At 50.9% G+C, this 24092-nt stretch overlaps 2 protein-coding genes across 13 annotated transcripts in view; one reads left to right on the top strand and one right to left on the bottom strand.

Moving 5' to 3' along the window:
* Window positions 1–364: 364 nt before the first annotated feature.
* Window positions 365–6125, top strand: LOC149862139 (oxaloacetate tautomerase fahd2, mitochondrial-like). 2 transcript variants are annotated; one of them, XM_090051497.1, is made up of 8 exons: window positions 365–493; window positions 858–1130; window positions 1768–1984; window positions 2756–2815; window positions 3173–3335; window positions 3969–4077; window positions 4674–4761; window positions 5924–6125. In XM_090051497.1, exons 2-8 carry the CDS (start codon window positions 964–966, stop codon window positions 5984–5986), a joined length of 867 nt encoding a protein of 288 aa, XP_089907623.1. In that variant the 5' UTR covers window positions 365–493; window positions 858–963; the 3' UTR covers window positions 5987–6125. The 2 variants fall into 2 exon arrangements, with proteins under 2 accessions (XP_089907623.1, XP_089907624.1); XM_090051498.1 differs by lacking the exon at window positions 365–493 and adding an exon at window positions 574–725.
* Window positions 6126–6273: 148 nt separating this feature from the next.
* The window catches only part of GPAT2 (glycerol-3-phosphate acyltransferase 2, mitochondrial), a 52786-nt gene continuing 34967 nt past the window's right edge, over window positions 6274–24092 (bottom strand). For 6 of the 11 annotated variants that reach the window (XM_090051494.1, XM_090051495.1, XM_090051484.1 and 3 more), the window contains 6 exons: window positions 18776–18831; window positions 16610–18412; window positions 16320–16455; window positions 15834–15951; window positions 11442–11594; window positions 6274–10846 (listed from right to left, as the gene is read on the bottom strand). In XM_090051494.1, coding sequence (XP_089907620.1) covers window positions 18296–18412; window positions 18776–18831 — 173 coding nt within the window. In that variant the 3' untranslated portion in view covers window positions 6274–10846; window positions 11442–11594; window positions 15834–15951; window positions 16320–16455; window positions 16610–18295. Of the gene's footprint in view, window positions 10847–11437; window positions 11694–15833; window positions 15952–16319; window positions 16456–16494; window positions 18413–18775; window positions 18832–24092 lie in introns of those variants that run through there. The other 5 variants (XM_090051487.1, XM_090051486.1, XM_090051488.1 and 2 more) reach the window with 5 other exon arrangements.

The following is a 24092-nucleotide window of genomic DNA, read 5'->3' as shown; positions in this document are numbered from 1 at the left end:
GGCTTGGCCCAGGACTGGTGAGTGACTGGGGCGGGTCTGGCCGCGGTGTGTTAAGGCTGCTCTGGGCTCTGGAGAGTGGAAGTCTTGCACCCAATGGCGGGGTCACGGCCTGCTACGCCTGCCCTCCCTCAGGGCTCCCCACAAGGCGCCAGGCATGGGGCAGACCCAGGCCGGGGGGCTGGTATGGGGAGCCTCCTCAGCTCTGGCTCTGCCCCTGCTCCCCACAAGGGGGCGCTGGGAGGGCGGGTAGGCAGACCTAGGCCCCTGGCGTCGTGGCGTCCCCCGTTGCCATAACAACCGGCCAAAAACCTGGGCGTAGTGGGCGGGACTTAGCCGCGGCGGGGAATCTGATTGGCAACAAGGCGCGAAACCGCTTTCTGGTTGGAGGCCGCGGGGGACGCCGGTTGTGCCGCAGCCCTGCATGGGGGGGCGCGAGCTGATGACGCCCTCGGCGGGCGACGGGAAGCAACTGACAGCGTCTAACGGCCGGCGGGTGAGGTGGCCCCCCCCCCCGGGGCTGTGGCCAGACTCCCTGCGAGGGCCGCAGGCCCTTTCCCCTCCGCTCCCAGCTGCCCCTGGCCTGGGCCCGGGCGGGTAGTGGGGCAGAGTCCAGGAGCCCCCAGGCACTTCCACCCCCCGAGTCACCCCCCCACACACACAGACACGCGCGCGCTGCCCCACGGATCACGGCGCTGACAGGAGCAGGAGGCTCCCTGGGGAGCGAGGTGATGCCAGGGCTGAAGCCTCGCGTAGGAGCAGTTTTCTTGCTGCTGGAAGCACGTTCCAGGGGCCAGAGGACAAAACCGGGTCTGGGCATGCAGGTGACCTTTCCACACATTTCTGTGTCTCTCCGGCAGGGTCTGATGTGACTGCAGAGCCAGCGAGCCCTTCCCGCAGGTCTGGGACTCTGCCGCCAGGGGCTGCTCGGGGCCCAGGGGGCGTCGCAGCCTGCTAGGGAGAGCCATGAGGCTGGTCCAGTTCCAGACAAAGAGCTCGGGCGGGCCCAGGGTCGGGCTGGAGGAGAAAGATGGCGGCAACGTGATCGACTTAAACGCCTGTGACCCATCCCTGCCCAGGACAATGAGAGAGTTCCTGGAGGGCGGGGAGGCGGCGCTGGCCGCAGCCAGGAAGTAAGCAGGGCTTGGCGGTGCCACAGCAGGGAGCAGAGGGAAACACCCCACTCTGGAGAGCGCAAGCTGACCTTCGAGCCAGCGAAATCACCCATGTGTAGAACTTCCCCTCCTCGTGTATCACTTCCCCACTGCTTTGCTCCCAGGAGGGAGGGCCGGAGGGAAGGGTGCTGGCCTGTCCAGCCCAGTGGCTTTACTCCGAAGAAGAGATGGAGGGGGCGGCACTGGTACGTGCAAGGCAACAGCTGATTATGGCCCAAGCTCCTGGATTCCCAGGCCTTTCTGCCCATCCAGTGCTAAGGTCAGGTTAAGTAGGAAAAAGCAGGGAAGAGAGAGCATCGATTCATTTGCCCTGTGGCTGTGCAGCTCACAAGCCTTCTGCCATATGCTGCTTTTGTAGATCTTGTTGTCTGCGACCCAGAGGTCAACTAAGACAGAGGTCAAACTGCTCGGATCACTGAGAAGAGCAGGGGTTTGTTCCCAGCTCAGCCACTTGGCAAACTGAGGCCTTGGGAAGGGATTGGCAACTCCTTACCAGCACCGGGAACAGAACCTAGGAGATCGGGTTCCCTTGGTCAGGCCCAGAAAGGGACAGGCAGCCCCTCCCCTCCCAGCTTCCCCTCCCTTGTTTCTGCAGGGCCCTTGCATCTCACCAGCATGTCCTGCCGCGCTCGGAGGTGAGGCTCCTGGCTCCTGTCATCAACCCAGGGAAGGTGATCTGTGTGGGGATGAACTACGCAGACCACTGCCGGGAGCAGGGCATGGAGCACCCCAAGGAGCCCATCATCTTCAGCAAGTTCACCAGCTCCATTGTGGGGCCCTGCGACAACATTGTGCACCCACCTGAGAGCAATGTAAGTCCCACCCGCCCCTCTGCAATGGTTCCCTCCCACCTGTGTTCAGGGACCTTCCCTCCCAGAAATCCTCCCGACAGATGCAGCAGTAACACACATTGGAGATATGAAGGTAAAACCCAGGCTAGATCACTCCACCTCCAAAGCAGGCTGCCATCAAGTCGGGCCTAGCTCCCAGGATCTGGCTTGATTTGATGGAGGGCAACCCAGAGATCCTTTTAAAAGGAGGAACTAGCACAAGAAACTAGGAGATTGGTGGACAGCTTTGTGTTGTCAGTGTCCTGTGCTGGTTTTGTTGAGTAACACAACTTTTAGGTGCCATGATGCCAAAACTGGCACAAGGCAAGACCCGGTTCTTTGAGTAAATCTGGAATCTTTTATTAGACTCTGCCTGAAGAAGGGTGTTTGTACTCAAAAGCTTGCAAAGAATAGTTTTTCCAACTATTTTAGTTGGTCCAATAAAAGATACTGGATTTACCCAAAGAACCCTGCCTGCTTATGTTCTAGACCAACAGGGCTACAACCAACACCCCTGAAAAGTGGCACAAAGAGTTTTCTTGGGGAAAGGCAGGGTGGTGCTGGGCAGTGAGGTAAGGGGAAGGGAGGGGCATTGCTGGTTAATGGGCATGGCCAACTGTATCTCCAATGTGACATTTCCTAGGTATGAGGGCGGTGATGTAGGGCACCTTCCTCAGGGACACCCCAACCCTGATCCCCTCTGGGGCACGTGGCAGAGACCCTTGCCTCATTCTTGCCTGTTCCCTCCTCTAGGAACTCGACTGGGAGGTGGAGCTGGCATTTGTCATTGGAAAGAAAGGCAAGAACATCCAGGTAAAAAGGGGCAAGGGGCTGGGAAAGGGCTTCAGGTCCCACACTGTCAAGTCCAGTTGGACTGCAACTGTGCAGTGACTTCGGTCCTGGGCATGGGACAAAGCTAGCACCACAGCTGGCATTGACTGACCGTTGCCTGAGCACCCCCAGCAGCAGGGCCAAAGGGAGCAATTCTCCACTGTGCCACCACAGAGAGGTGCTCCCCTTGGAAATGTGTGTGTGTGCGTATCCTGCCACTGCCTGTCAATAGCATAAGTGCCTAATAGGCTCAGAATAGCCAACCCAGTTTCCCCAGTCATACCAGTAGCAGCTGCAGCCTGCCACTGGGCAAAGACACCTGTCCCCCTCCCTGCCCAGGAGTCGGTCGCAATGGATCACATCGCTGGATTCACAGTTGGCCATGACGTCAGTGCCAGAGACTGGCAGCTGAAGAAGAACGGGACACAGTGGGTGCTGGGCAAGAGCTTTGATACCTTCTGCCCCCTGGGACCAGCCCTAGTGACCAAGGATGCTGTATCAGGTAGGCACTGGAGCCCTGGTGGGTCCAGCTGCAGTTGGGGATTGGGTGTGACCAAGAGGAACGGCTGCAGAGGCTCCTGGCATGATGCAGTAATTCTCTTCATCTTAGTCTTCCCCTCTGGCTCCCTCATTGCAGCTTTTCTGTCTGGGCCATGAGCTCATTAGAGATGGCCCATGATGCTGGCTGAAGCTGCATCTGTATTTGACCTCAGAGGAGATGCCAGGCTGTGGTGCAGAGTGTGTGGTAGCTCAGGAGGTGATGTTCCTAGCAGGCCAGAAGGGGGTGCCATCCTGTCATCAGCTGAGATCCAAGGAACAGGTCTTTTGGGTCACTGAACATCCCATGATGCATTTCCAGGCAGGAGGGGCCTGAATTGTGGTGTCCAAGCTGAGCACATTCTGTTCCCTCAGTTTCCTCCTTTCTCCACTGGATCCAGCAGGCTCTCTCTGTTTTTCTGTCTTGGCGTGAGGTTGTTTGGAGCTCTTAAAGGAGCTGCTGTGTTCTAGCCTAGAGGTGGCAGCATCACACTGGTGCCACCCCTCCTGGCAAACATGTAGCAGGGCTTCCTCCCATGGCAGAATGGGATTCCCACATAAGGGATACCTAGCCCACCATCCTCCTGCTGTCTTTCAGATCCTCACAATCTGGGCATCCGCTGCCGAGTGAATGGGGAGCTTGTCCAGGACAGCAACACCAGCCAGATGATCTTCAAAGTACCAACGCTCGTCTCGTGGGTCTCCCAGTATGTGCTGCCCCTGCTGCCCGGCCCCTTGGCATCCACCCAAACCCCTTTGGTTGTCCTGGCAAGTCCATGGGAGAGCCTGGGAGTTTATTGTTGCCTCTGGCTAATGGCCTTAGGACTGCACCTGCAAAGGGACTTAGACACCCACCTGGAAAATACCAGCCTTTTTGGGGCCAGGCTGGTGTCCATGTGCCACTATAGCCTAGTGCTGGGCATTCATTTTGTGTTACGGAGACCACAGCAAGTCTCTGCCCCTCCCCTCAGGATGGCCCCCGGTCAGCTTTGGGAGCTGGCTACTCTAAGTCCTTCTGTGAGGTACCTAACTCCTCCCAGGCTGCACTAAGAGCCTGGCTGTGAATCCTACTGAACAGCCAGGCATATCAGTAGCCCTGTTCCTCTGCCTAGTTGAGACTCATGCCATGAGATCCTGGCCTCCTGGGTTTCCTCCCCACTGCCAAGCCCTCTGTAGTTGCTGCCAAAGGCTGGAATCTGGGCCCTGCAGCCTGCAGACAGGGCTGCATTTGTCCACCCATCATTCCCCACTGGCATTGGGCCCCTGGCCTAGGACTTCCTTGTGACACACTGATGCCTGGCAGGTTTGCCACTCTGTGCCCAGGAGACGTGTTCCTCACCGGGACCCCGCCTGGCGTTGGAGTCTTCCGGAAGCCCCCAATGTTTCTGAAGGTGAGCATCAGCCCCAGCAGCCTGAGGCAGAGCAGGCCGAAGTGTCCAGCTTCCTAAGGGAGACCCTCCCTCCTCAAAGTGGAGGCAGGGCTCTGGGAATGGCAGTGACAGAAGGGCTGACACTGAAGGCTCCCCACTAGCTGTTCCTAGGGACCCACCCAAGGGAAGGGAGGTTCTTGGTCCTATTGCACTGCTTGCAGTAGAAACATGGTTCTCTGGAGAGCTCAGGTGTAGGCAGCAGCTCTCCTAGCACTTCTGAGCTGGGGAGATAGCTTGAATCTTCAACAAGGAGCATTTCCCTCCCTGCTGCGTGCAAGATATTGGAGTGAAGTAGGTAGTAACCCCAAATGGTCCCATTTGCTTCATGGGTCTGCATGATGCCCATAGCCCCCCCCAGGCTAGGCCCAGTGCTTTGAGCTCCAACTGCCAAAGCCCCTGCCTTGAAGTCGGCTGCTTTCCAGTCTCTGCCTGTCTAGCAAGGCAGTAGGTATTGCTGGTGCCAAGGGGAAAGCATCTGTTTATACTCAAGTGAGTGCTGATAAAGGCAGCTCTGGAGGCAGAGACAGGAAAAGCTCAGAGGTTCCAGGAAGGGCCTGAGCATTTTACTTATAGGCTGGGTGCTGCTGCTCTCACAGAAGGCTGTGGTCCCTTGGTGTGGGCGCTACAGCATGCCCGTCACAGCTAGGAGAGCACAGGGCTCTAGGAGGGTGGCAAGAGCAGAGTGTAGAGCAAGAAAAACCAGGCTGCAGGCTACTCAGGCTCTCTAGAGACACATTAGTCTGCAGGGTGCCTGCTTTACAGACCCCATGGACTCTAGGCACAGCCCTCTGCTGGTCTGCCGTAGCCACAAGGGGTACATTTTGTGGCTCTGTACCCCTGCCTGCCCCGGAGGTGTTGTGGGGCTGTACTCAGCCTAGTGCTTCCTCTCACTGAGGCAAGTACTTTGAGCTCTAGGGAATAGGATTATAGTAATGCTAAAACCTCCATTACAGCAATGAGGAACCACCTAACCCCTGGGGATTGACTGTTGTGGTGCAAAGGAAGCTGGGATGTAGCTGAGGGCCCCTCACTGGCAGAGCTAGGGTGGGCTGGCCTGGCTTCTGGGACTGACAGGCTGCAGAGAGCAGGGGAGGAGTCTGATGGTGCTTGCCCTGTGCTGCAGAGAGGAGACGAGGTGCAGTGCGAGATCGACAAGCTGGGAACCCTTCGCAACAAGGTTGTCTGAAGATGCTGCACATCGGCCCTGCTCCTCAGGCAGCTTAGCCTACTGGGGCCTTGATCCCCCCAGCACTTCACCTGCCTGCTGGTGGCTGGGATGTTGGTCCTCATGGTTCCTGCAATAAATCTCCCTGACTGCCCCCCCACTGAGCTCTTCTCTGCCTGAGCACTGAAGTCTCCTGAACAAAGGGGGCTAGGGTATTGCCAGGGGAAGCTCCATATAAGGGGGCTGGGCAGGGCACTGCAGAGCCATGCCCACTTCCCAGCTCCAGCTTGGGGCATGAAGGCAGGCTCCCATAGGTGGGCCATTGCCAGAGGCAGGCTATGAGCATATTACAGGGTAAGAAGACTGCTGGATTAGACCTACAAAGTGCTGTGAATAGCAAATCCATGGGTGAATAGGGACCCTCCCCCACCCCCCAGCCTGCTGTCAGTGCTCTTCCCAGGGCTGGGGGGAATATTAACCCTTCAATCCTGCATTTTTCAATGAAGCTTTGCAACCAGGCTTGAAACTGCATCTTTCCTTGTGAAAACTTCCCAGACAACATCCTCCGCCTTGCATTTTTTGGAGCTGAAATTAGTCATTAGGTTCAGTGTTGTCTCACCAGTGTTTTTTCCAGCCTGCTCCAGCAGGGACTGGGAGAGACACCAGGCACTTACAGTGAGACTATGGAGGCGCTAAGGCTGCTCCCATCAGCGTGCAATCTGTGAATCCAAGTCTCAGAAGCCCTGAAAATCTGGCCTCATGGGCTCTCAGCAACCCCAAGGCTTGAGCCCAGGCAGGAGATCTGCTTCTTTCTGTCTGAGCACTTGGATTATAGCCAAACACCAGGGATTACCTCCCCACCGCCCGCCTGCTCTGGCCAGAGGCTTCTTAGCTCCCCAGGGAACAGCCTGGGACTCCTGCATGGCGACAGGCTCAGGGGAGACCCTGCAAAGCAATAACCCCAGCAGGCTGCAGCTGGGGCAGAAGCAGGGGCTGCAGCAGTATGCAGTACAGGGGACAGCAGCCCTGGCCACAGGAGCCAGGGGCAGTTGCAGACATTTGGGCAACTCTGGACCAAATCATCTGTACCACTGCTTGGAAACCAGCATGAAGCTGCAACCCAGAGGACACAGCCCCTTCCCCTAGCACCCAGGGAGCACACAGGCAAATGACCAAGGAGCAGGCCAGGGGGGGAGTGCAAATGCCTTCTCCCATGACCACAAGAGGATGCAGCTGTTTCCCACATTGGGGGAATGCAGCAGGCACTATCTTTTGCAAAAATCCATTTCTATAGATAAAAATAAATACATAGATACAGCTGTACCACTGCAGACCTGTCTTGTGACTGACAGGGTTTACTTACAGTCCAAACCACACCTTGAGTTACACCATTCTCATTCCCATAACAACAACTGCACCGTGCTTGTGCGCCTGTCACCATCATTTTTACTCATCACAATCATGCAAAGAACTGCCTCAGTACCCCTCTCCCCTGCCCCCCCCACCCCCACCTTCTGCCAATTCCCTACCTGGCATCATCCTAATTTTCATTGTCATCCTCTCTTGCGGTGGTCCCACTTCTGAACAGTGCCCCAGTCTTTTATCCTCCATATGATCTCCAGTGTCTCCTCCCCATTGTCTTCATCACCAGTTGCATTTTGATGCAGTCCTCAACTGAGGGGTTTGTGTTCCTGGTTTCCCATAGGGAATTCCTGAACTGGTCAAAGAGGGTGCCCTGCTCCTTGGTCAAGTGACTGAACAGCACTGCCTCTCTGGTCAGGGTCCTGACCCCTGTCACCAGCAGGAGGAGTACAATTATGACAAGCTTTTTGGCTTTAAACTAATATCATACACAATTTGTGCCTAGTAGCAAAGGAAAAGCCAGGCTGAGATTAAACAGATCAATGATGAACTGCAGCCGGAGCATTGCAGCCAGGGAGGACAGGCATTGCCCATGCATGGGGCTGGGCTGGCACCTGTCACCAGCCCTTGCGTCTCGCCCGGAGCAAACTGCAGCAGCAGAAGCATAAGAGCCTTCCACCCGCCAACATCAGCCGAGCTAAGGGCTCCACACGTGAGGGTCCTGCCATCGCCCCTCCCCTCCTCCCCATTGGCACCTGCTGGGTCCCAGCCCCCACGAGAACTGTAGGACATGCTCTGCAGTATCAAAGGTTGGTAACTATGGGTACATCTACACTTCACGAATGTGCCTTAGGTACTGCACGTGGTTTAGTACTTGCTTAATAAAGTATGAACTAAATGCACAGTAACTACAGTTACTGCTCAGTAGTGCTGGCACAGTTATTTTGTGATGCTTACTGTGCATTAGCCTAATAACACTGCAGTAGGCTATTAGCACAGTTTGTAACTGCCACGCTACTGTGCAGTGTTATTAGGCTAATAGGCACCAAGTGTCTCATGTAGACACACCCTATATATAGTTAATAAATCTCTTTAAAGACATTTGCAAGTTTTGTAGGTATAGCTTTGTATCAAGGTTAGTCTTCCAGTACTGCTTATAGTTTTTTCCTTAAGTATAACACCTTAAAGCTGTCAGAGCACTTTGAAAACAAGAGCATGGGTTTACAGAGTTTCTTAGTTAATCCAGTGCATTGTAGGAGCAACCTTCTGCTTCTAGTAAAGCAAGTGCTGGCTTTTATAGGCTTAGTGCTGAGCTGTGTTGTGAACTACACATAAACTAGTACACGAAGACTACTGACCTACCTCATGCCCATTAGATTTGGCCAGTTTTGAAAGATCCAACATTAACCTAACTTTGCTGCCATTTGAAGCCAATATTGAGGTTTTGAAAATCTTTCACATGAAATTCAGACAACTGCATTTTTTTTTAAGGAAGAACAACATAACGCTTATGGATGAAAGTGGGAACAAAAAAAGAATTGGAGTGAGGTGACTTGTTATAATCAATGTCTAAATGTTCTCAGTCTTACTGTTTAATACCTTCAAAGAATACTAAGGACCAGTAATCAAAAGCTTATCTAAAGCAAAAAAGCATCCCTTTCTAAACTGACAAAAACAATCCTATCACATTTTCAAGCAGTGAAGCAAAAGGAAATGAGCAATGTTTCAAAATATTTTGTAAAGCAAGTACTTACATTCTTACTGCTGCAGTTGGTGATGACAGAAATTCCTCAGATCATTTGTGCCCTTTCTCCTAAGAGACTGACCGCAATCTTGGCTACTTTAGCTGGAGCATCAGTCATCATTCATTATCAAGTTAACCTGAGTATCTAATGTCCATTACTGGTGCACAGACTCCTCAAGGAGTTACAGTAGTAATTTATTTCAGAGCAAGAGTTTCATTCACTGATTCATCCTGAGAAGTTTGTGATGATTCAAATTAAGTGATAAGTCAAATCACTGAAAACCATAGCTGCCTTTCAGGACTTTAATGAGTCTTCAGAACATTCTAGCTTTCCTCAGTAGAAATAAAAATAACAATCAACTAAAAACATGAGTTTATTGTACTAAATGCTTATGTGCAGTTTTAATTGTTGCTTCTTTCCCATCTAAAATTGAGTGCAAATCATAACTATGTCAATGAGAGCTAAATGTGACCTTAGCTTAAAGTATAGTAGTCCTGAATTACTAACACAGGAGGAAAGTGCATTAATACTGGACTAGAGCTATGAATAAAATAGATTCATAGATGTTAGGACTGGAAGGGACCTCAGTAGGTCATTGAGTCTGACCCCCTGCCCTTGGCACGGAAGAGTACTGGGGTCAGATGACCTCAGGTAGGTGCTTGCCTAGTCTCCTCTTGAAGACCCCCAAGGCAGGGGAGAGCACAGCCTCCCTTGGAGCCCATTCCAGATTTTGGCCACTCTTACTGTGAAGTTCTTTCTAACATCCAACCTAAATCTGCTCTCCCATCAATTTGTGGCCACTGTTCCTAGTTACTCCAGGGGGTGCCCTAGTAAACAGAGCATCTCCTATTCCCTGCTACCCTCCCCTGAGGAATTTATAGGCAGCCACAAGATCACTGCTCAGCCTTCTCTTGTGAAGGCTGAAGAGATCTTGGTCCCTCAGTCTCTCCTCATAGGGCCTTGCCTGCAGGCCTCTGACCATACGAGCGGCCTCCCCTAAACCCTCTCAAGACTCGCCGCATCCCTCTTGAAGTGCAGCGCCCAAAACTGGACGCACTACTCCAGCTGCGGCCTGACCAGTGCCACAAAGGGGGGAAGCATCACCTACCTGGACCTGTTCATCATGCATCTGCTAATTAGCAGATGCATGATGAAGTGTGGTTAGCCTTTTTAATCACTTTGTCATATTGATGACTCACATTCATCTTGAAGTCAGTTAGAACTCCAAGATCCCTTTCCACTGCTCTGCTGCTGAGAAGGTCATCCTCCAGCCTGTAAGTATATTGGTGGTTCTTTTTGCCCAGGTGTTGGTGGTTCTTTTTGCACTTGTCTTTGTTGTACATTTACATTTGAAAAGAAAAGTAAAATAGTTCATGCTTAGTTGAAAAAAAATCTTTTAAAATGTTTTGTATAAGGCAGAGGTTCCAAAACTTTTTCTTGTGTGTACCCCCATCCAGATTTAGCAGCTGTCCACATACCCCTACCAGCCTACTTTTTATATTTTAACCCTGTAAATGCCAATTATTACAATGAAAATTAAATCCACCATTACACAATTTCACCTGCATATTCCCAGAGATGTTTTGCATACCCCTAGGGGTACACATACCACAGTTTGGAAGACCCTGGTATAAAGCATTTCAAGATTTATTTGGTGACTTCTTTGTAAATCCAAAACCTGTTGTAATCTTATGTTGATTAGTTGAAAGTGCTTCTCAGCTCCTAAAATTCTTTAAGACCCCATCAGAAGAGCAGGTAGTTTGTAAACACCATACTGTCGGAGAGAGAGAAAATTACAAGACATTCCTTTGAAGGCAAACACTTTCCATTAAGTTCTTGCCTATCCTAAACACTTTGTCACATTATCTGAAACACTAGAATATGACTTAATGTCATTATTTGAACATGCAGAATAGATCATTAAATTAATGTATGGCAATGGTCAAAGGAAGGTTCCAAAGTGGAAGACTTTCCCAGGCAAGCAAATTTGAGAGGACTCCAGAACATAAGCGCTTCTGTTCTGTAACATAGATTAGGTTAATTCCTAGAGATGAGGTTAATACTTTCTCACCTTCTAGAAGTAACTAACATCTGAATAATTTTACAGGTGTAGTGAAAGACAGAATTCACATTACACTCATCATAGGATGAGAGCTTCTTGACACCATTGTTTTCCTTAAAGCCAAATTTAAAAACCTGACCTACTCATTTGCCTACTGTTGAACTTTATTTTCAGTTTCCCTATTAAAATAAACCTAACACACTATATATTTGATTTACCACTGCAAGTTATTTTTCAGCTGTGCTTTGGAGTTGCAGCCACCAACAATGCTGCTGTCTGAGAAAAAAAATGAATAAAATATACCTACAGTTACTTTTTCCAGCAGGTGTTTCTCTGCAATCTGAATATTCTTTCTGCAATTCTTTTAAATAAGTCAGAAATGAAGTGGAAGTCCTGAGGGATGATTTCCTCTTGTAGCTCAGCTTATTCCCTTTGCAACTACTTCAACTGTGCTTTAGTCCTGCAAAATACCCAAGAATCCAGTTCCGAATATTTCTTTCATGAGGGACTTGGAAGTGCTCTGCTCTTGGGGAGATGGCTTGGCAGGCAGCATAACTTCCTGTTCAAGTGAGATAAACGGTTTGACTAACTGGGTATGAATACTGGTGCAAGTCCACAAAATCTGCATTAAGTCTGCACCTGCCTGACAAGCTGCAGCATCTCAAGGGTTTGCTCACTACCTAGAGTTCTGGCTCTGGGCAGCTGCAAACTGCTCAGCCCTTGTCTCATGCCTTAGCCCAGCTGGGATCTATAACAAGATGGGGTCCTCCCCATCTATGTATCCCGACAGGCTAATATGTTAGTAATGATAGCGCATTAGGCATATTTAGAACATGCTTACGTCAAGGACAAAACACTGCAGCAATAGCTACTTCATTCAAAGATGTGGTGGAAAGTGCCTCCTCTTTCTCCAGTTGCCTGCTGGTTAAGATCACTCTGCCAGGGGAAAGAAGAGCCATAGTTCCCAGTGCCCCAAGCACCAAACTGGGGGTACTATCGCTCTTGTTGAGGTTGTGCCACTATGCACAACCACTCACAGGGCCAGAAAGGGGGAACCCCCAGGAGGGTTTTCTCTCACCCCATTGGCTGTATTCAACAGTAGGTGGCTAAAATACTTAACTAAGAACCAAACTTCCTTCAACCCTCTCCAGTGAATACTGCAGTCACGCTCCTTCTCCTGGCCCCAGGACTCCTTACTATACAGTAGACCAACTAAATCAGAGATGCGGAGGCTTTTGTAAGGGACTGCCATCCCTGCCAACACAGCACTGGATGAAGTGAACTGCTGCTCATGAATGTTTATTCATCTTTGATCTAATTGGTCTGGAAGGTGCAAACCTACCACGCCTTGCGCCTGACTTTAGACTAACACAGTTCACTCCCTCTCTCTGTTAGTGGCAAAAGTCAGGGATGTCCCTGCAGAAAAGGAAAGGATCTTCTCCCAAGTGCATGGCCTCTTCTGTAATGTCCAGAGATCCTGGCGTCCTTCCCATAGCAGGGTGGGGAACTCAGGTGAGGTCACCCAGCAGGGACAGCTCAGACGTTCCTGTCACCCTGAGCTACCATCACAGCAGTCACTGTCCCCCCACCCCAGCTTGAGCAGAGACCAAAGCAAAGGCAGGAACTTCCCTGCACCAGTAAACAGTGCACAGACCAGTAGCATAAAGACAATGACGTTAAATACCATAACATGGAGCAGGCACCAGAGGCTACGAGAAGGGAAGCCAAACAGCAAAGCCAATCAGACACACAGCCCAGCACCAGATTGCCTCTCCCCTGGCCCCCCTGGGGCTGGGGCCAGTGAAGCTGGGGGCACTGTGGCAGCAGGGAGCCACACCAGGTTGTGGGACCAGCAGGGCACCATGCAGGGCATTTCAAGGGCTGCTGAGTCATTTCAAGCGGCCAATGCACAATGGGAATCACTATTGGAATTAGCTGGGAAATCCTCCCCCGTCTGCATTCATGGGCAGAAAAGAGCTGTACATGAAGCCTAGCCAGGCAGCAGCCAGTGAGGGAAGAGAAGCACCAGAACAGGAAGGACATCACGGAGAAATGCAACAGGAGAGGTCGGTCAGAAAAGTAGGTAGTGTGAATAATTCTGTTTTTGAAAGCCAAGACAATTTTTGAAAAAAATATTGTTGACAATAAACCCTCCCCCAAAAAAGATATGCCTTTTTTTAAAGCCATGACCTATGGAGTCAGTCATGCTGCCAAGGTGGTGGTGTGGGTAGGTGTGCATGATCCACCCAATACTTGCATCTCCCCTAGGTAGTTTGGGTGCTGTGATCTTCACTGGCTGCACCTTCTTCTTGGGGTTGGTGAGGCTCTGGTCCTTGCCAGGCATGAAAGGACAAGGCAGGCTCAAGCTGGAGCTCTGGGGGGAAGCAGAAGGAACCCTCCACCCACTGATGACTCAGGGCCAGGCCAGGAGTGGGGGTGCTGAAGCCCTGGACACCAGGTGGGGTGGGGTGATACTCCAGGAGGAAAAGTGAAGGCTCAGTGTAGGGAAATGGCAGCAGGGGGAAGGCAGGCCCCAGCAACTGCAGCAGGGGCAGAGGTGACATGGCAGACACGTTGGAAGGAGGAAGAGCATAGAAGGGCCCCCCCCAACCCTGCGGGGGCATGGGGCCTCCTCCTCACAGCTGGCATAGGCCACTAGTGACACGGTACCACCCTGTGGCCAGCTATGGCCACTACATGAGCCTGGGGATCTGCCTAACTGGCTAGGTCATGGTGCTGTTTGGGCATGGCAATGTGGGCCCCAATCCTAGTGCAGGCCTCCTGGACTTTGGCAAAGGCAAAGATGTAGTATTGGGAGCCTTTGTGGTACTTGAGTACATCACTTGGTGGACAGAAAGGAAGAAATGGAAGGATGGATACAGACCAGGGCCCTGGGTAGCAAGGGAGTGTTTGCTTTGGGTGATGGGGATATGAACAGATAATGCCCATCAGCGCTGTCACCTTCGAGTGGTACCTGCATCCATACTCTCACCACCTTGGCTATCACATATGTTTCAAAGTAGGAGATCATGGGTTTGGTCCCCACTGATGAAGCCCCACCACTTCCCAAGGATAGCCTGAGTAAAGACTATAGTAGCTTCATCAATATATAAAGTGGCCAACCTCCTGCTAGAAGGCAATATGTGATTGCAGAGCTGCTGGCTATCATTTTTAAAAACTCATGGCAATCAGGAGAGGTCCCAGATGATTGGAAATGGGTAAATATAGTGCCCATCTTTATGAAAGGGAAGAAGGATCCGGGGAACTACAGGGAACTGTAAAACCACTGTCTGTGTTCAGTGCCCAGTAACCAGGCCTGTGAGCAAGGATTCCCACTTGCTGGGCACCAAGAACCAGGAACTGAAAGCTATCACCAATGTGTACTGCTTCCTAGAGCCACCCCCTCTCCATGGGGGCCACCTTCGCCTTGCTAATAATGTGCTCTTCACCATGGGGCTGCAGACTCGCTTGGGATTTCTGAAGGCTGCTAGTAACCAGCATTCAAACACTGACTGGTTAAGGCCAGGAGGTATCTCCATAATTATCCCATGCGCTGTTGCCCTTTGCTGCTGATACCCCACCTTGTGCATACCCCAACCCTGCTTAACTGTCTCTTCTCTGTTTGCATGTCTGTCTTCAGCTTCAGGCCTCCACTGCTCAGCAGCTTCCAGCCCTGGGGACTCCCAGGTTCAGCAACCTGAACCAGTGTCTCAGTGGTGCAGTGCACATGGCATCTCACACATAGCTCTTTTGCCAGCAATGCTGCTTGGATGTGTTACAATGCTGCCATCACCAGCATACCAGTCCCCAGGGGAGAATCCTCCTGCACCATCCAAGCATCACCTCATGGAGGCAGGCTCCATCCCTCCCTCTGCAAATGCCAAGTATTGGTACCCAACCCTTCACTGTGCACCAACCAATGCTTGCGACGCTTGGGAGTCCTCCTCTATGCGTCTGAGCTAGGAACACTCCCTTCTCCACACTCCCCACCACACACAGCCACAGTTGTAAGTAGGGGAGGCTGAGCCATTGGAGAACACCCTGCAGAACACAACCCCAATCTGGGTCATTTCCTGTAGCAGTAAGAAACAACCAAACAACAGGACTCTTTTCATACACAAGAGACTTCTAGAAGGAGCTGAGATCCAACAACACCAATGTCTATTTCTATTCCAGTGCAGAAGGAGGGAGCAGTTCCTCCAGGAGCACAGATCGGAGAGGGCATGGGGAGGCAGAAGGCTTGAGTTTTGGGAGGGGGATGAATAGTCTAGCACTAGGACTGCAAAGCCTGAGAAGTGGGGAACTGCCTCTTCAGCTCCAAGGGCAGCAGTGCAGGGCCTGCCCACCTTTGCAGCACCTACGGTGCAGGCTCAGGGCTGTTCCTTGAAGGGGTCTCCTGAAGTAGGGGGCACTCCCAGGGGTGATGTGGGTAGCCCTTCGGAGCAGCAGTCATACGTATGTCGGTTTCCTGGGAGCCAGAAGGAGGGGTCACTAATTGCCTGGTGGGTCGAACAGAACACCTGGGTTCTCATCTCCCGTCTCTTCCACAAGGCAGAAGCAGACAGTGGGGGGGTGCTCCCCAGAAAGCACCACTGCCATGGAATGGGGAAGACGCCACTTTATGGTGGCTCAGAGGCTGTGCAAGTCTCACAGCTCTTGGAGGTGAGAATCCCCCAACTCCAGCAGCCCCTCTCCTTACCTTTCATCCAGCCCTTTCTTCCCCAGTCAGGAACCTATAGGCCTACAGCCTGTGGTGACCAAGTGTGCGCTGTCCCACTAGGAAAGCAGCATCTTGAAGTCTCCAGGGTCCACTGGCTCTGTTTAAAAGCATGAGCAGCACTGAATGGGTGGCCAGACCCTTACACCTCCTTTGCCCAGGTCAGTCCAGGAACCAGAGATCAACAATCTGAACTGCCCCCAAGCAGAGCCCTGACTGGCCTGTCCTTAGCCAGCAAGGGCTTCCAGATGTTCCCTAGGAGCAGCTCCTGGGCAATTCTCCCCTGCCAGCTCTCTGTTGGCAGCTCTTGCCCTGAGCTGCAGCCAGATCAGTGCCAAGCTCATCTTGTCTGCATAGGTCACCCCCAACAGAGATCATCCACCTGGTCTTGCCATAGTTTCCCCAAGCTCAGTGAGTTCCCTTGGAAGACGAGGTTGGTTGGTCCCTTCCCTGCCCTGTCCCCCGCACCTGCCATGCTCTTCTCCTGGCAACACCAGGGCTCAGTTTAGGGAGGCGGGGGCTCTGGTCCTCCTTAGTCTTTCAGACTGGCCCCTTGCTGAGCCAGCACCTCTCCAGGGTTCCTGCTGCTCTGCGAGCTTCTGCCCTGGGGATAAAAACAGAAACAGGGTGGGCAGGTTGGGGGCAGTCCCCCCTTTACCCCCCACTATGGACCGCACATACATCCCAGAGCTGCCCCCAAGCCCATCACACTCTGACTCCCACCCTGAGGGCTCCCCTTCCGCACCCCAGGCACCCACCTGAGCCCCCTGGATGATCTTGTGCTCTAAGCTGGGGGTCCGGGAGCAGCAGAAGTGACAGAGGCAGGGCAGCTTCAGAGGCTGAAATTGGTTCCTGGGTCCCCAGGGCGTTGCCCCAAGAGCCCAGCCTGAGCTCGGCTGCTCTGCCCTGAATCCTGTGGCTGTTCTACATTGCAGCAGCACCTGGGTTCATCCGATTGGCTTCATATTGCGGCCAGGCAGTCTTCAGAACAGGGGCCAGGAACAAAGAACCAGCCTCAGCAGAGGGGCCGGGACAGTGGGAACAGGCAGGGTGGGATGCAAGGACTCTGGGAGCAGCAGGAGGCTGGGGGAGGGAGGGAGTTAGAGCCAGGAAGGAAGGGAGAAACAAGAGTGGAGCAGAGCAGTCCCTACCCCCCAAGCACAACATGGGGGTGGAGGCAGAGCATGCTTATTGCACACGTGAGCCTGAGGCTGGGAATTCCTGTGGGCAGAACAGTGGTGGCAGCAGCAGCAGGGCCTGGGGGTACAGTGTGAGCCCAGGGCAAGAGGTGAGGGCCCAATGGGGCAGGGCAGACATGACAGAGCTTAAGCCAGAGCAATGCAGGGAAGAGAAGGGGGTGGCAGGTTCTTGCTGTGCTCCCCTGGTGCTGTGTAGAGGAGACTACTATGGTGCCAAACAGCTGGGCTCAGAGATCTCCCCAGCAAGCTCACCTGGGGGTGCTGGCACTGAAGTGGCAGAGGTTGCTGGGCCTCGCCCCTAGGCTTTTGCCTCTCTGCTGGTGACAGAAATGCTAGACGTCTGGGGAATCCTGCTGTCAGACTCCCTGGAAGCTCTTACCGAAGCTCTTGCTCTTCCTCTGCCCAAACACAGGGGCTAGGTATTGCCTAGCTCCATGCCAGGAGGTCAGGCAGGGCACCAGGAAGCTGTGCTCACTCCTACAGACCCAGCAGGGCAGGGGCACCAAGGCAGGCACACATGGATAAGGCTCTGCCAAGGGCAAGGCCCTCTCCTCTGCACAGAGGGTTCTGAGTAGGATACAGGTAGGAAGCCAAGCTGCCATTAGTAATGCACTCCCTGGTGGGGGGACCAGTGCACAGCTCGGTGCTGTAGCCCAGCTCTCAAACTTCTTCCCTTGAAAGCAGAAGCCAGGCTGGGGCCAGATGTGACTCTTTGGCTTTTAATTAGTTCTTTTTTCAGTGACACTATTTTAACTAGGTTTGAAACAACATCAGTCCTTGTGACAGCAACATGACCCTCCCACCTGATGCATCAAGGCTGAAACCACTTGCCAAGTGCTCTGTGACCTCACCTGTGTTTTCCACAGGGAGATGCCCAGAGACTTTGGAAATGGTAAACCCACCCTCCAGCCCCCAACCTCAACATCCAGGGGAAGACCCCACCGGCTATCAGCAAACCCACAACCCAGGTACAGTCAGCAGATCTATCCCCCTCTCAAATTAGACATGAGTATTTCAGCCAAATGCCAGGATTTCCCTCTGCTCCAGTTGGTGCCCTCCCTCGTAACCCCATCCCGGTTGGGCTGGCCACCAGCCACCACATCACAGGGGGATTTCCACAAGCAGACAGGACAAATATTCAAACTTTGCAATGTGGCAGTCTGGCTTCCATTGGGTGAGGGAGGCACAATGGGATCTAGAATGGGATATGACTTCAAGGCCCGAGACAGCCCTCCTGGCATGGCCCTAGCAGTATATAAACTGCTGGATGAACTTCTTCAGGCTCTCTTGGTTCTCTCTGAAGGAGAAAGATTCTGAGAGGTAGAGCTTGGGCCCTGCCAGGGTCGGCAGCTCCTGCAGCACCTGGCGGGGGGAGAGGGAGAAAGAAAGAGAGCCTGGATTTCCAGCCTCCAGACCAGCTTCAGCAGATCAAGGCCAGTGCTATGCCAACATGGACCTCACCCTGCTCTTGGGCAGAGAGTGAGCCCCTGAAGTTCTGGGGATGGGAACTGGGCAGGTTGAGGGGAGCAATATAACCCATGTGCATCAGAGAGGGGAGGTGCAGCCAGCACTTGCCCCTGCATCCTGAATCAGCTGCAACTCGGGCCCAGCAGCTAGGAGGGAGAAAAAGTCTGCAGGCAGATCCCCAGGGCCTGGCTAGGTAGGGGCAAGCAAAGAACAGGGTTGGTTGGGTTCCCCAGGGAGGGCAGGAAACAGAGCACTCACCCCTAACTCCTTGAAGGTCTGGACGGAGCTCACAGCCATGCTTCTGTTCACACACTCTGGAGAAGAGAAAGTAGCCAAGTGTCAGTGCTGGGGGCCTGGAATATGCTTGCTAGGATGGTAACACGCCTCACTGCCCTGCATGGCTGCAGCAGGGTCTTCTGGTTCCCTCTGGCTGGGGGTTGTTCTTGGCTGGCTCCTGGGCTTAGATCACCCCACAGAGCCCAGCAGGCTCCAGTAGAGTTAGAGTTGTTATGTTGCACCTGGGATAATGTTAGGGGACAGTTCAGGTGGCTGGTAATATATGGTATGAGGTATGATATGAACAGGCTGGGGAGAAAAAAAAGATGTGTTGCCCTGCATCACTGATTCTCAGCCAGGGTACTACAGCAGGGATCTTTCCAAGGGCACCATGCAATGTTATCACTGTGGACACACGAGTCACAAAATAAATCCAGGGATTTCAAACAGAGATCACAGCATTAAAACACTGAGCTGCGTGGTCTTTCTGGGCTCCTACATACATGCAGGAAGGTGCTCCAATGTGCTGTAATTACAGCATGTAATTAATTCTCAATTAATCAAGTCTGCTGGAGCGTGGTAATTACCACGCTCCAACAGACTCTAGCATCACTTATATAAGCATCCCCATGCTGAAAAATGGCAGTGGGGCACTTTAAACTAAAGCTCATTCAATGAGATTTAGTTCAAAGTGCCCCACTGCCATTTTCCAGCATGGGGATGTTGATATATGTGACACTTCAGGTGCTTTAATTAACACGGCTCTCAGAGCTGCGCTAATTAAAGTGCCCCTGCCCTGCCTCCCAGAGCATGTCTATAAATGCCCTCTGAGCTCTTTGCAACTGAAAAATTGCTTTATTTTTTGACTACAGAAAAATGCACAACGTTAAGAAATGGTTTTTCCAAGACAGACCTTGAGTTTAAAATCACTGGGAACCACTCCCCTACATAAAAGCAAGAGAGATGGTTGTTCTGAGATACAGTATAAATCTGTAGCCTATTGAAAGCCTCTGTCGGAGTCAGAAGGAAAAAAAGGTGATGGATGCCACAGTCGGTGTCTGCCAAAGAACACAGAGCCAGAAGGAAGAGTTGGACGAGGCCTTCTTCAAACAACTAACCAATGCTGCCAAGTTGGAAGACTTGATTTTTCTGCAGGACTTCAGTTACTGGGACACATGTTGGGAGGGAAACACAACAGTGCACAGTTCATTCCAACAAGTTATTGGGGTGTTTTGGGAACGGGTTTTTGGTACAGGCATGGGAGAAGCCTACCAAGAGGGAAGCTCTTTTCTACTTACTGCTCACAAGCAGGAGAAATTGACTGAGAACATGAAGGTAGAAGGTAACCTGGGAGACAGGAACCATGAAACGATAGAGTTCAAGATCCTAAAGACAGGATGGAAGGATCAGCAAAACAAAGACGCTGGACTTGTAGAAAGCATGCCTTCACAACCTCTAGGAACTGGGGGAGCAGGATCCCCTGAGAAGTGAATCTGAGGGGAAGAGGAGCCCAGGAGAGGTGGCTGTATTTAAGGAGGCCTAATTAAGGGTGTAAAAATGAGTTATCCCCATGCAATGAAAGACCTGAGAGCACAGCAAGAGGTCTGGCTAAACAGTAAAACCTTAGGATTCCTTTATTTGAATAAGTGGAAACTTGGCCATATAACTAGAAGAGGGTGAGTCTCACACAGGAAGAGATGCTGAAAGGCCAGGGCACAATCTGAAATGTAACCAGTAAGGGATGTATAAAGCAATAAGAAAGGATTGTCCAAGTGTAGACTGTTACAGACCCTAAGCTGCTTAATAGGGGCATGATAGAGCTCTTGCTTGATCAAAGCCTGGAGAAGAGCAATGGCAGCAGACATGTGCAGGTGAAAACACTTTAGAATGGATTCACAAGATAAACCCAGATATTTCAAATAGGTGTCCACAATGGTAGGTACGTTCTGGCCTGTTCTGTACTTTGAGAGTTCTTTGCACAAGAAAAACTGCAAGAATGAGTGAAAACTAAGAGCTGCCATTCTTCAAGAGGGGTATCGAATCTAATAAGGCGTGCAATCAGTCTAACCAGGTGGAGAGCCACTGGTTTAGAAGGTGCGAGAGGGACTGGACAAAAGAAGTTTGGAAAGAGTCATTCTCAGTGGATTTAGTGGCTTCATACATACTACTTTAGAGACAGCCTACTGGGAACATTTTTTAGCTTTATTTGCTACGTTCTGATACTGACCCAGGTCACAGAGCATAAATCTCGTTCTACTCAAGTTTTCACTCTTCAGCCTCGAACTACAGTTTGTGCCTAACTGCCCTCCTGCAGATGTACCAAGTTAGTGCTAGTTAGGAGGTCCTTTTCCCTACCAGGCTGGCCACCTAATAGAGGCTTAAGACTTTAGGACTTAGAGAATTTAGGATTCATTTGGTTCCAATGGTAATAGGATGGCCACTTCTTTAGATGAATGCACCTGCACTGTTGGACCATTTATACCTGATCTGCATTTTATTGTTAATTCTGTTATTAAAATTTACTTCTACATGTTGGAGTGTTTACTTTTGGTGGGCCTGGCTCCTCGGCCCTTCCTTACTTCACAAAATGCCTCTGGGAGTCAACACAGGTATATCAGAGACAAGCTGAAGGCTAAGGAAAGTGACCTCTTCCCAGCAGCAAGCAGTTTTGTTATGGATTTGAAGGACAAGACTGAATTATTAAATGTTTTGGTTTTTTTACTTTGGTCTTTATGAATAAAGTCAACAAGCAGGTGACAGGTGCAGCTGACAGCAGAGATAGGGAAGGACAGAAGTAGCTTGGATTGGTAGAGGAACAGGACAGGGATTACCTGGAGAAGGTGAATCCAGGTCAGCAGGGCCAGAGGAGATGGGACCTAGAGTGCTCAAGAAAATGGGTGAGGTAATTTCAGAGCCACTGGCTGTCTTTGAGACTGTGAAGATGTTGGGCGAGATCCCAGATAGCTAGAAAAGGGCCAACAGAATACCCATCTTTAATAATTACACACCAGGTAGGCTGATCTTAACACCAGGCAAAATGTCATTAAGGAACATGACTCTCACCCTGTTCCCCTCCAGGTGCTTATCAGGAAAAGCCAACATGGATTCACCTAGGGCAGGGCAGTTTCCTTCTATGACAAGGTAACAGACTCTGTGGATGGGGGGATAGCAGTGGATGTGACTTACCTTATTTTTAAAGGCTTCTGCCACTGTCTGTCATGCTTTTCTTGTTTAATAAGCTAACAAGGGCTATTAACATTGGGTTGGGATTAGTGCTGAAGAATGGGAGACCACCTGGAACAATGGTCCTCATATATCCATCTGAACTATAATAAAAGATTCACTTCAAATCCTACTTTGATAATGTCTTACCCCACTCAAAATTAAACATATTTATGGTAAAAACACAGGCTAATGTTGGAGGGAGCATGCTCAACTGGGACGATTCTAACACATATGGTGGAGGGATCCCCGACTCAAACTGTTCTGGAAGAGGTTTGGAGACACGGTGAGGGAAATAACAGGGTGCCAGCTATTCAAATCATACATATTGTTCTAGCTGAACCTTCTTGTGATCTCTGCAACATAAAGGAGTCATAAGGGGATAATCACTATCTACAGGTGGCTGCAAGAATTATAACTGTAAAAGCCTGGAAGAGAAGGGACACCCCAAGAATCACTGACCAGTTTCAAAAAGTACAGAATGTTTTAGAAATGACAAAGCTGTCCTCTCTGGTTCTACAGCAGAGAAGGAAAACATCATTTTTTTTTTACATTTGCTAAAAAAAGAATCTTTCTGCCCCCAACCTAGAAAGTTTAAGAAACTCTTTTGAATAGGCAAGTGTGAGTTCTACAAGATAACAATTAAGAACGAATTTGGCATAAATTCAATATGTAAAAACAGAGATGATAGTGAGATTTGTACTATGCAGAGTTCTGAGGAAGAACAGGGGGTGAACTATTATATAGAGATGAAGAAACACAAAAGCTTATCATCAAACTGAATACCGAAACATAAAAGACCTGTCAGAGACTGAAAGCAAGAGAAGAAAAGAACGCAAAACTCCTGTGGACACGGACTTGGGCTAAGGGAGCATGGTTGATAGAATACAAATATCTATCTTTATGTATATTTTAGGGGATTGGCTATATCTTTGAATGTTAAATTTGCTAAGTTACACTTGATAATAAATACAGTTCAAAAAGAAGGTAAAGATTCACAGACTTACTGCAAGGTGAACATGAAATTTGTTGAATCACTGTGCTCAAAAAGTAATTATCAATAGCTTGATGTACAGTAGGGAGGAGGTATTAAATGAGCTCCCCAGGGATCTGTCCTGGTTCTGGTATCACCATCTCTATTAAGAACACTTAGTCCGTTTCCAGAAAGGAGTTGGAGGTTACAGCAGATGGACCCCAAGCTGAACAGAAGCCACCAGTGTGCTCTTGTTGCAAAAGAAGCCAACAGCATAGCAGGCTGTATTAACAGGACCATCACTTGCAAATCAAGGCACAGGATTCTCCACACCTGTTTGTACTGCTGAGGCCTTACCTGGAGTCTGGTGTCCTGTTTCAGAGCCCTCACTTCAAGAAAGATGAAGACACTGGGAAGCATCCAGCCAAGAGCAACAGAAATGGAGAGATTTGAGGAATATGACTTGTGGGGAGAGAGAGGTCACTTATAATGTCCAATGCCTTATCTGGCAGCCGGGAAGGTGGAAGCAGGCCCTTACCCCTTCAAACAGGGACTGCTCTAAGAGTGGCAGTGGGGAGCTCCCTAGGGGCCACCCATTCTAGCACCCTGCCCGTCTCCCTCCATCCCCATAAAGTTACTCTACAGCTTATGGGGACAGGCTGAAAGCACAGGGATTATTTAGTCTGAAGGAGACTGAGGGGGTATTTGACAGACATCTGCAGTACCTGATGAGTGGTTGGTTATTGAGACAATGCAGACAAACTACTCTCTGTGACACCAGGGGACAGGGCTAGGACCCAGGGTCTTAAAATGCAGCAGGGGAGATTGAGGTTGGAGAAGAGGAAGAACAGTCTCGCTCTGAGGGTGGTTTTGCATCTGACCAGGCTGCCCTGAGAGGCAGGGATTCTCCCTCTGCAGAAAAGTTGGGGTGGATCCTGCTTCAAGCAGGGGCCTGGACCAGCAGTGACCTCCTGAAGGTCCTGACATCCCAAACCAATCTGTGATTCTAGAGCTGGGGCCCATCTAACCAAGCCTGCTGCCTCCAGATTCAGCAGCACCCCAGCAGGCTCCCGGCCAGAAGCAGGGCAGCTCAGAGACTCTCCC

The sequence above is a fragment of the Crocodylus siamensis genome, chromosome 6 (assembly GCF_052110815.1).
Source record: "Crocodylus siamensis isolate JL-2025a chromosome 6, ASM5211081v1, whole genome shotgun sequence".
NCBI lineage: Eukaryota > Metazoa > Chordata > Crocodylia > Crocodylidae > Crocodylus > Crocodylus siamensis.
The sequence above is the reverse complement of the archived record's forward strand: the minus strand, read 5'-3'. Positions and strand labels throughout refer to the sequence as shown.

Coding starts and splice junctions, on each gene's coding strand:
- LOC149862139 (XM_090051497.1), top strand. CDS start 964: ATGAGGCTGGTCCAGTTCCAGACAAAGAGCTCGGGCGGGCCCAGGGTC. Junction 3,336..3,968: donor GACCAAGGATGCTGTATCAG/GTAGGCACTGGA, acceptor GCTGTCTTTCAG/ATCCTCACAATCTGGGCATC. Junction 4,762..5,923: donor AGCCCCCAATGTTTCTGAAG/GTGAGCATCAGC, acceptor CCTGTGCTGCAG/AGAGGAGACGAGGTGCAGTG.